Raw genomic sequence first — 11,325 nt, 5'->3', positions numbered from 1 at the left:
AAGGGGGAGAGAGTGAGCGATAGAGAGAGAGAGAGAGAGAGAGAGAGAGAGAGAGAGCGAGAGACAGAGAAAGTGAGAAAATGTGGGGGTGTCGAAGTGTCATTCTGCTTACAAAAGCAATGCGAGTGCTGGCTGCCACAGTTGCACAGTAATACCTCAAATGAACTGCAGTCCAGCAGCATACCTTAAAAGTGTGTGTTTATAACACATTTAAAACACTGGCATGAGATTTTGTAGGCGAGCTTTGCAATGTGATCACTTCTCCATTGCTGTAATGGTTAGGTATGCATGAGACAGAATATGAGGGTGATAAGACTGAGTTGCTTATCTTGTTTCAATAGACTCTCTCTCTCTCTCTCTCTCCTTAAAAGCCACATACACTTTTGGCATCAGTTATCAACCTTGTTCTCTCTCTCTCTCTCTCTCTCTCGCTCTCTCTCTCTCTCTCTCTTCACTCAAACTCTATTGTTCTTTCCTCTTGTAATTCCATGCCATCTATCTCTCATATCCAGTGGCTCTCCCTTCCTCTCTCTATCTCTCCATCGCTTCCCCTCTCAAGGGTCTGACCTACAGTTTGTTTTTCAAAAATAACACCATCGATCCTCCCTCCCTTTATCGCAAAAAAAGAAAGACACAGAGCATAGAGGAGGGAGAGAGAGGGAGGAATGTGTGATGGATGAATACCTAGTCGACAGCAGCTAGGGGGGGGCGGCCCCTGGCCCTCAGGATGTCAGGATAATAGAGTAAAGCTTTGAGCCCCCATTCAGCTTAGAGAGACCCTATTCACTGCCGACAGCACCCCAGCCTCGAGCCATTATCTTAGGTTAAAATGTTTTGTTCTCGCCGCTCTCTACAACAAAATGGTTAGCAGAAAATAATGAACCTCTCGCCATCGATAGACTCTCCCAGTTCTCTGTTTACTCATGTTTTTTTTAATATTGGTTAATCGTTGAGCACGCAAAAGGGGAAAACGACTTTGAAACATTATTTGAAGGAAGAATATAGTTTTGGGAGTTGTTTTTCTATTCTGTTTTTATGCTAAAAACATGTTGGTTGTGTTATAATTGGCAATCTGAAAGTTTGAGGTTGGTTTAGTGATGACATGAGTTTGAAGGGAAGGAGAAGTTAAAAACCTTCACTGCAAAACTTTCTTGATTCAATAACGACACACAAAACAAAAACAGGTATAGCAACAGCAATGTGAAAACAGGTCAAACGACATGACATCTGCATCTCAACGATTTACTTCAAAATGAAATGGACAATAATAGTTATTTCACAAGAATGACCATGCACTCAAATCCTATTTAGGTGCCCTATGTATCTGCTTGAGGGAAATGATGTGGTTTCTTATAGGCTGTGTAAAGTCATGTTCCACGTTAGAATAGATTATTTTCATGTTTGTACATTTTTCAAACACCAATTTGCAACTTACAAGATGGTGACAATAGCTAAAAGTCAAATAAATAAACGGTCATCTAACTTTTCAAAAAATATTTTCCCAAGATCAAAACTCTTGCGTATTTGAGCTGTATTTAATTAGGCAAGTCAGTTAAGAACAAATTCTTATTTTCAAAGACGGCCTAGGAACAGTGGGTTAACTGCCTTGTTCAGGGGAAGAAGGAGATATTTCTACCTCCTCAGCCCAGGGATTCGATCTTGCAACCTTTCGGTTACTAGTCCAACGCTCTAACCACTAGGCTACCTGCCGCCCATATAGGGATGTGTCTGATTGTTTCCCAGCTCATTGATCAAACGGCTATAGAACTAAGGCATGAATTCTAAGTTTGCTTTAAAAATGACCCATTGTTGTCTCCTTGGACCTAAACACACAGACCCACATACTATCAAACCTTCTCCTCTTAGAGAGGTAAAGGGGGGTATATTTCTTTAAGACAAACCCCTGAATGGTGTGAAAGGGGCTCCACTCCCTGGTCCTCTCCTCTAAACGGCTGGACACAGTTGGAGTCTCCCCCCCCCCTGGGGTCAGTGAAGCCATTGATGTTTTAGAGCGCCGCCATGGCAGATTACTGCGCACAGCTGTCCCAGCACTGTGGAAATGAAGTTATGCCCTGTGTCAGCAACGTTTTGTGTTCCTTCCTTCCTCCTCCTCCTCTTACTCTACCCCCAGCCCAAACTCAAAACCTACGCTACACTCCCCATCCCCTTGGTCCTTTCAAAACTATTGCGTACCTCTATTCGTCTTCTCTGGCCCAGTACGCAGGAGGGAGAGGCAGGAATGAGGAATCAATCAGGGCGCCCCGCTGAGCGCCAACATCCAGAGATCCCTGGGTTAGGAGAAGTTACCTGATTGGCCGGGGTGAATATCCCCCTTCTTTATTTGTGTCCAAAATGGCACCCTATTCCCTATCTAGTGCACTACTTTTGACCAGAACCCTCTCCTATTCCCTATGTAGTGAAAGTAGTGCAGTACATTGGCAATAGGGCGCCATTTGGGACATAGCCTGTGTGTCAGCATCATCATTCAGAGGTCTGAACTCAACAACATTCAACCTCCGCCTCCGCCCCCCCCCCCCCCCCCCCCACTCCCTCTACAGACCCCAGTCCGTCACTCCTCAAACTCCATACCCTTCCCCCATACACTTAACAACCATAAATCAGCCCATCCCCCACTGTAACCCCCCCCCCCCCCCCTTTCACCTCTCCTAAAGCTCAGGGTGAACCAGGCAGCGCCCTCCCTAACCCCCCTATAGCCTCCACAGACCTCAGTTGGCCGCTGCGGTGGGGTTTACGTACTCAGTTTGTCTGTGGGTGAGTTTGTTTATTCTCTGGTCAGTCCTGAGAGGTTTAAGTAGTCAAGACTACTGGCAGACACCCCGTCCACAAGACGTGGTGTGGTTTAATACAGTCATGACAAGCAAATATGTGTCAATGAAAGAGGAAAAGCAGTGGTAGAAAAAAATACTCAATTGTTATACTTGAGTAAAAGTAAAAAGATACCTTAACAGAAAATGTCTCAAGTAAAAGTGAAAGACCCTGTAAAATACTACTAAAAGTCTACTAAGTCTAAAAGTATTTGGTTTACATATACTTAAGTATCAAAAGTAAATGTAATTGCTAAAATATACTTAAGTATCAAAAGTAAAAGTATAAATAATTTTAAATTCATTATATTAAGCAAACAAGACAGCACCATTTTCTTTTTCTTCTTTTTATTGACGGATAGCCAAGGGCACGCTCCAACACTGAGACATCATTTACAAATGAAGCATTTGTGTTTAGTGAATCCATCAGATCAGTGGCAATAGGGATGACCAGGGATGTTCTCTTGGTGTGTGAATTGGACCATTTTCCTGTCCTTTTGGGTGTTTGGGAAAATGTATGGAGCAAAAATATATATATCTTTATTTAGGACTGTAGTGAAGTAAAAGTAATCAAAAATATAAATAGTAAAGTACAGATACCAAAAAAAAAACAGACTTAAGTAGTACTTTAAAATATTTTTACACCACTGAGGAAAAGTTACCCCTAAGATCTTGCATTTAAACAAATATAATATAGCATGTTTGTACAGTATATTTAGAAGACCTTACACACTTGCTTTATACTTTTAAGTTCAATTTCAAATCAGCATGGTTTCTAAGATAGGCTGACTGTTTACACATGACTAGGAAATCAACCTTCTCTTTGAGAGAAACTTAAGTCTTACCTTTCCCACTCTTTTTTTTCTCTCTCCATCTCGCTTCACATGAGGCACAAGGAAGTCTAACTGGATTAGAGACAGTTTCCCTTTTTTCAAAGGCCGGTGAACTCAGAAAGGACTTGACGTGACAGAATCAATGTGGCAGCTTGGAATTTCAAAAACTTTTTGGAAGAGTTTCACAGAGGCTTAAAAGAGAAAGAGAGTAATTTAATTACTGACCATTGTGGGCAGTTCATTGAGTAGCCTACACATGCTACGAAAACAACATGGAAAATAGTTCAGGGGCCGCAAATGTTATTCTCATATCACAACTTTATAAAACATATAATATGCTCCTTTTCACACACAATCTACCTTATTTATCTGATATTTATTTCCTGACTCCAGTTTACGTAAATTAAATGTACCGTTTGTATATGTACAGTATGTTTGCCTCACCTACAAATGCTATGTCAACTGAGAGAAAGTTCTAGAAGACTTCACAGGGGGAAATGTGGCCAGTATGCTCAGGGGTATGTTAGTCATGATTGTTCCAAGAAGAATCTCAACCATAAGTCATCTATCTCATCGCCTTAAATTGCGTCTAGATTGGAATGTCCACTAATGTAAGACTATTAGTCTGCTTCTGCGTGTGTGTATGAAACATCCGAGTGTATGTGTGTGTGTGTGTATATGCGTACATGCCCATGTGTGTGTGTGTGTGTGTGTGTATGCAGGAGTATCAAGTGCTTGTGTGTGTTTGTCTGTGTGTGTAGCAGGGTTACTAGGAGTAGGGGGTTGCAAAAACAGCACTTTGAGTTATGATGAGGCTAATTTAATGAGGTACTGTGTCCCGCAGCGCCGTCCCCCGTCCGGCTCTAGCCTCTCCTCTGTTTCAGCATGATGGGGGGAAAAAAACAACTCGCTTATTTTCCTCCGGAGCCAAAAGTTAATTGAAAACATTTCAGGGGAAAGTATGGTTTTGGGGGCCCCATATGACTCTCATTCCTTCATTATCCCCAGCAATAATAAAGAGGCATTACAATTATTAATGGTTGGAACCCAGGCCTGCTCTCTTAAAGCGGCAGTACCCTCTTTTGTGACGGCTAACAAAGGCCCAGAAATGCATTCGCCACATCACCGTGACAGAGCTGCAGGGTTTCCACAGTTTGCGTATTTTTCTTTTCTATATTCAGTGGGAAGGAAACCGATAGCAATTGAAGCACAATACATCATTGGTTCTATTTAGGACTGCAGTCTATTTGAATGTGCACTCCAGTAACAATCAAAATGCTAAGTGAATCAAAGTGTTGAGTGGTGATACAGATCAGCTAATTGTTTTTACGTTAGCATCAGTGGCAAATGACTTTGAACCTCGGTATCTGCTATGCAGCTTAAAAATGTGGTAGCCGTAAAAAGGCTATCATATCACGTAATTGTAGTTCTGATCATAAGCTATTATCTCAAGTGTACGCTTCCTAAGACTGCATTTATAAAGCAGCAATAATAAAACATGTGCCATGTGCTGTACAACTGTTCACAGACCAGTATCAAATAGTTTGTTCACCTGATTATATAGCATATTTAAAATCATTGATTCATGTATGCTGTACCTAATACATGTCTGATCATAAAGACGTTTACTCATGTACATCATAAACATCAGGCCTTATAAAATGTATTATGTTTAATAGCTGACAAATAATAGCTATTAACCTGTAGGAAAAAAAACTGTTTGTAAGCACACCTTCAAATAAAGCCAAGTGAGCGTCACCTAACGTTGAGCATGGAGGCATCACATAGAGAAAGAGAGATACAATGTTGACAGAAGTTTCTCAAGTCCTTCCAAGAAGCCTCTATCTGCAGTAGCAGTCTCTGTCTGTCTCTCCCTGAGCTCCCCCCCCCCCATCCTCCCCGAGGAGATGCTGTCAGAGAGAAAGCGAGTGAATGAAGTGCCTGCACATTGTGCCGCTCCACCATTGTGTGTTTTACATTTCCATGACAGTAGTGCCACTCGACTTCTCCTCCATTCACTGGGCCAGAGGGCCCTTGTCCTCCTCTCGAGAGAAACAACATGGCTGCCATCATTGCTCTCAAGTCCCTCTTGTGACAAGAGTTGAAGGAGAGGATGATGTCCCCTCTCTCTTTTTCTGTCTCTCAGTGGTGCCAAACCAAAAGAGAAAACAAATGTGATACACAAATGAAATGGTTTCTTTAGTGGTGGTGGGTGAGGCTACAAACTTCTCCAAGTAGACCCGGGTCTATAACCAGCCATTTAACTTCTGTTCAGGAGGATAAATAATAATAGTAAAGTTGAAGCGAAAGTGTTTAAAAAAAAGAAAAACACTTCTACTGTGTTAGACATACATAGCAACGGCTGGTAGCTAACACACACCACACACAGCAACAGCAGTCCAATCAGAGTGCATTTGTAATGGCTACTTAAGTCTCCATTCATCCGGACACAGCTTTCCTTTCGCCCCTCTCCTCTCGGTGTGAAGACTTCTAACAAACACACGGGGTGAGGATAAATAAACTGGCAAGGCCCTTCTTGGCTCCATTTGAGCAGCAATCCCCAGGAGATGGGGCTCTTTATTCCTTATGTTAAAACAGTCTTCCAGCATTAAACAGTTTATGCCTTCAGCAAACATTGATGTTTACAAGGTCAAGTGTATATCGATCCGACTAAGAGCTTTTCTTTTACTTGACGCTTCATTTGCTCTGGGATTTAGGCGGCATTCAGTAGCTCAGATCAACTGATCGTTCGTAATCAGGGAACCTTGTGATAGTGGAAAGGATTGGTACAGCTGTCCAAAGACTTGAGAGACACGGTACTGAAATAGCCTGCTGCCCAGTGCCCATATGGTCACTTAAGGCAGAGTGAAGAGAGAAACAATCAAGATTCATATGGCACTTTATATGGTCAATCCCCTGTTGAAACAATAACAATGCCTACTCCCCGTCACCGCTTCTGTAAAAAGCTGAAGGAATGGGGCTGGAGAAATGTACCCACTCTCATATTCACAAGACAGAGCTATGAACGCACGGAGGGATCGTCCATGATATCAAATGTATAGTTTTAACCATGTTTTGAGGCTGTACGGTGCTTCTTTACATTTACTTTGTTCACAGACATTGGAGTAAAACAAGCTTGTATTTTGGGTGTTGACAGTGGAACTAAGCTCATGAGGCATTTATAAGCTACATTCGTCAAGAATCAAAATGGGTGCATCATTTACAAGTCCAAAAAAGGAATGAGGTTAAAACTATTATTTTTGATATCATGGATGGCCAGTCCTTGCGTCCATATGAATTTGAGAGTCTTTGCATTTCTCCAGCCCCGTCCCTCAGCTTTTTACCAAAACTGGTGAGGAGTAGGCATTGTTATTGTCTCAACTGCTGATTGCCGCTTTAGAGCAAGACTTAGATTGTCATATTTCCCTATAGTAGTGAAATAACCTGCTGCCCAGTGCCCATACGGCCACATAATACGGAACCCAAACCGGCTGCGCGCGTGCGCTATCGTGCATACATTTATTTTGTCCCCCCCTACACCAAACGCGATCACAACATGCAGGTTAAAATATCAAAACAAACTCTGAACCAATGACATTAATTTGGGGACAGGTCGAAAAGCATTAAACATGTATGGCAATATAGCTAGTTAGCTTGCACTTGCTAGCTAATTTGTCCTATTTAGCTAGCTTGCTGATGCTAGCTCATTTGTCCTGGGATATGAACATTGAGTTGTTATTTTACCTGAAATGCACAAGGACTTCTACTCCGACAATTAATCCACACATAAAACAGCCAACCGAATCGTTTCTAGTCATCTCTCCTCCTTCTAGGCCTTTTCATCTTTGAACTTATATGGTGATTGGCATCTACACTTTTACCACGAGAACCGGCAAAACATTTTGTCTTTCAATCACCCACGTGGGTATAACCAATGAGGAAATGGCACGTGGGTACCTGCTTCTATAAACCAACGAGGAGATGGGAGAGGCAGGACTTTCAGCGTGATCTGTGTCAGAAATAGGAATGACTTCTATTTTAGCCCTTGGCAACGCAGACGTTCGTTGACGCGCGAGAGCAGTGTGGGTGCAATAATTGAATAACATGGATTTCTAAATGTATTTTGCGACGCTCGAACGTGTCCGGCCTGGTCAGCATGCAAGGAAGAGAGAAGAGTGAAACAATCAAGAGTCATATGGCACTTTAAGCAAGAAGACTTATATTTTCACCTCTGTGGACACAAAAGAATATACAATAGTCACCGTGAAGCACTTCACGTCATTTCTATACAGTGCAAATCTCTTCTTAGCAGTAATAAACAAATATCTCTGGAAACAAAATCAATATCATACAATAAACTGTACAATTTAACTTTACAGATTTTGACATATAAAAATAATCTCCCTTAAAACTTTTTGAAAACTTGACATTGATACTGAGTTTAAGGAAATGTGTGTGACATGATTAAGGCTGGTAACCAATCAACCAATCAAACTATTGTCAGGTTGCTTGCATCAAATGCATTATCCACTGACTAGAATTGAAATGACATCATAATTACACGCATGCCTATGTCTATTGTCTAGCTCATAAGAAAAGAAGAACACTTGATTAGTCTCTCCACATTACAACGAAGTGACTACGAAGAGAACGCTTTAAATCCTGCCGTTTTCATTATTGTCTCGAAACAGCGGGAAAGCAGCGTAAAGAAGTCACTTGCCTATCCACATTTATTTTTTTTTAAATGTCGTTGTCAAACTTCTATACATTTTTGACTATTTTGTGATGATAGGCAATAGCTGATGAAATTGGTGTTTAACATTCTTCAAGGGTTGGTTCAAATATTACATAGCCTAGAGGTGCACAGCTGTCTGGAAATGTATCTATAAACCTTTCGGATTCACCCCCCAAAAATGATACATTTGAAATATATACGTGTTTACCTAAATTACTGACCCATAGCAGATCAGCACAGAGACAGAGTGGGACAGAGACCAGATGGAATGTTGAGAAGAAGCCCCGTGAAGATAGATAGCAGAGCAAAGGCCATAAAATCATTCATACACAAAACGTATATGCTAAAGCAGGTGTGCTGGTGTTACAACTTTCAGGAGCTATTATGTCCGTGTCAACATTTCACTGGCCACTCTTTCTCAAACAACTTTCCCAACAGCTGAATCAACTGGGGTAGGCTGCCCTATCAGATAAGATTCATTAGAACCAAAATGGTGGCCACAGAGGCAGTCCATACAACACCCCGACAGGCGGATCTGGATGAAAAACTTTTGTTTTCCACATATATATAATCCTCCATCTCGTCATAATCATCTTCAGAGTCGTCCTCTGAATCAGACAACCCGCTGCCCGCGTATCTGTCCATAGAGTCAAAGCAAAAGTTTTTCATACTAACTTTGACGTACTCGCATATGGTCCTCTCTGTGCCATCACAAACACAAGTATCAAGTTGTTGTGCTTTGGGTATATTGCGCATGTTGGCAATCACCCTCCTGCAGTCGTCCGAACATCGCTCCCCTCCGAAAAGTTTACGGCAGTGAAACAAATAGTCGCGCATCGCCGAACTGCATTGGGAGTCTCTCTCGCATTGCCGCCGGGCTTCGGTGCAGCCCATGTTACTTGTCCGAGGCAGGCACGGCTCTATGGCGCGTTTGGTGCTCCGGCAGACGGGGTCCGAGGCGCAGTCACAGTCCTCCAGAGACGGGCCGGTCTCGGTTAGATTCAGCTGGATAAGGGACGAGATGCAGTGGCTGGGACACTTCTTCCTATCCCCGTTGATAACAGGCGCACAGGCGTAAAGGTATTGGTCATATGCGTAGTGGCACTCAGACTCTCCATGACACTTCATGATGGCTTGCCAACAAATGAGCCGACGACCATGAGTAGGGGACGCGATGCAGAGACAGCCGAACAGGACAAACGCGCAGCATAAATACAAAGTTGATCTCCCAGTCCACTTTATAAACCCGGCAAAACTTGCCATTTCGATGTAGACTGATCCAAATAAAACTCCAACATATGGATTTGTGTAGCGGTATCTACATTAAATGTGTCAAAAAGTAGTCAAGCAAATCCATTCCCTCGCATTCAGGCCGCTCCACTGGAGAATGAACGAGGTTCAGCAAATTATTTGCCGTGATACGCCCAAGGTGTGAAAACCGCACATCGCTTGCAATTTGTTAGATTGTCACTTGATACACTCACAATAAAAGTTAAAAGGCACAAATTAACTCTCCACTTATCTTCACAACAGTCGCGGCTTCACGAGAACTCTTCAACGTCTGCGTCCCATTGCTTTGCCGCACTCACAAATGAAGCAGCAAGAAGAGACGTTTTCGTCGTTTTACCTTTCAGAAATACAAACTCCGTTCTGGGTAAAGTGTTATGGTGTATCCGCTCATAAAGCATGCATTCGGTGCCTTCTTCAGCTTTAAAATGATGTAAAGGAATGAGGAATGCGATGTAAACGATACGCCCCATAGAATAGTTACGACTGTTGAGTGTCTTTCGCGTTCCTCCGCATCCCTTGACAAGTGCCCTATTGGTCAAATTCGTTTTTGGGATTTTCTACTTGGTTCAGGGGCAGTGACGTGAAAGTTGAAACGTGACCAATGAATGAGCAGGGGGAAAATGCATAATACATTTTAATACTATATATATATATATATATAACTTCTGAACTGAACTGCTATAACTTCCTATGAGTGTTTTCTTTATTTCATCTCCCAATTCTAGCTATTGTCAATTATTTCCCAGACATTATTCAAACTTTATATATTACATTAAAATCATAGGAAACATGAAGATACTGTTTAGGCCGATAGATCATGAAAGAAGACAATAGAGCTAGTATGCCATCCATCACATTAGGCAAGTAGCCGAACCTATGGTTCAACTACCAGTGAAACAAAATGGTGAATACTGACCTTTAATCACACAGAATAATGACCAGTCCTTCTGAAGGTGGTGAATCAAATCAAATCAAATTTTATTGGTCACATACACATGGTTAGCAGATGTTATTGCGAGAGTAGCGAAGTGCTTCTAGTTCCGACAGTGCAGTAACATCGAACAAGTAATCTAACAATTCCACAACAGCTACCTAATACACACAACTCTAAGTAAAGGGATGAAGTAAGAATATATCCATATGAATATATGGATGAGCGATGACCGGTGTCTTTAGAAGAACGGTGTCTTTAGAAACGCTGTGGTTGTGTTGACTAACTCCCCGTAGAGAGAGGCTGAATGTATCCCAAATGGCACTCTCTTGTCTATGAAGTACACTATTTTTCAGAAATAGTGCACGACATACAGAATAGGGTGCCAATTGGGACACACCCTCTGAGGACAGCTGCTATAACAGATGCTGCTCCTCTTCACCCCTTCCCTTACACCCTCCACGCAACATAAGTGAGTATTTACACAAGCCTTAAGGGCCTTCCCATGTTACAGCACACGCGTGAATTCCACAAGGCACCACATGGACATGCCAATAAAGACATGACAGCCAGGGAGGACAGGAGGGTGAAGAAAAGAGAAGAGCCAGAGCTGTAAACAGAGCAGTGAAAAAGAGAAGTGTAACCTTCTTTCACTTCATAAAACAAACACCTCAATTATCTTGCGCATATATACTCAGCTGTTCACCTCTT

General features: G+C 42.1%; 1 protein-coding gene across 1 annotated transcript; it reads right to left on the bottom strand.

The window, feature by feature from the left end:
- Positions 1-7,860: 7,860 nt before the first annotated feature.
- On the bottom strand, positions 7,861-10,186 carry LOC139408879 (growth arrest-specific protein 1-like). The gene has a single exon (XM_071153291.1). It carries the CDS (start codon positions 9,654-9,656, stop codon positions 8,859-8,861), a length of 798 nt encoding a protein of 265 aa, XP_071009392.1. The 5' UTR covers positions 9,657-10,186; the 3' UTR covers positions 7,861-8,858.
- Positions 10,187-11,325: the final 1,139 nt, after the last annotated feature.

Source organism: Oncorhynchus clarkii, chromosome 5 (genome assembly GCF_045791955.1).
Source record: "Oncorhynchus clarkii lewisi isolate Uvic-CL-2024 chromosome 5, UVic_Ocla_1.0, whole genome shotgun sequence".
Taxonomy (NCBI): Eukaryota; Metazoa; Chordata; class Actinopteri; order Salmoniformes; family Salmonidae; genus Oncorhynchus; species Oncorhynchus clarkii.
The sequence above is the reverse complement of the archived record's forward strand: the minus strand, read 5'-3'. Positions and strand labels throughout refer to the sequence as shown.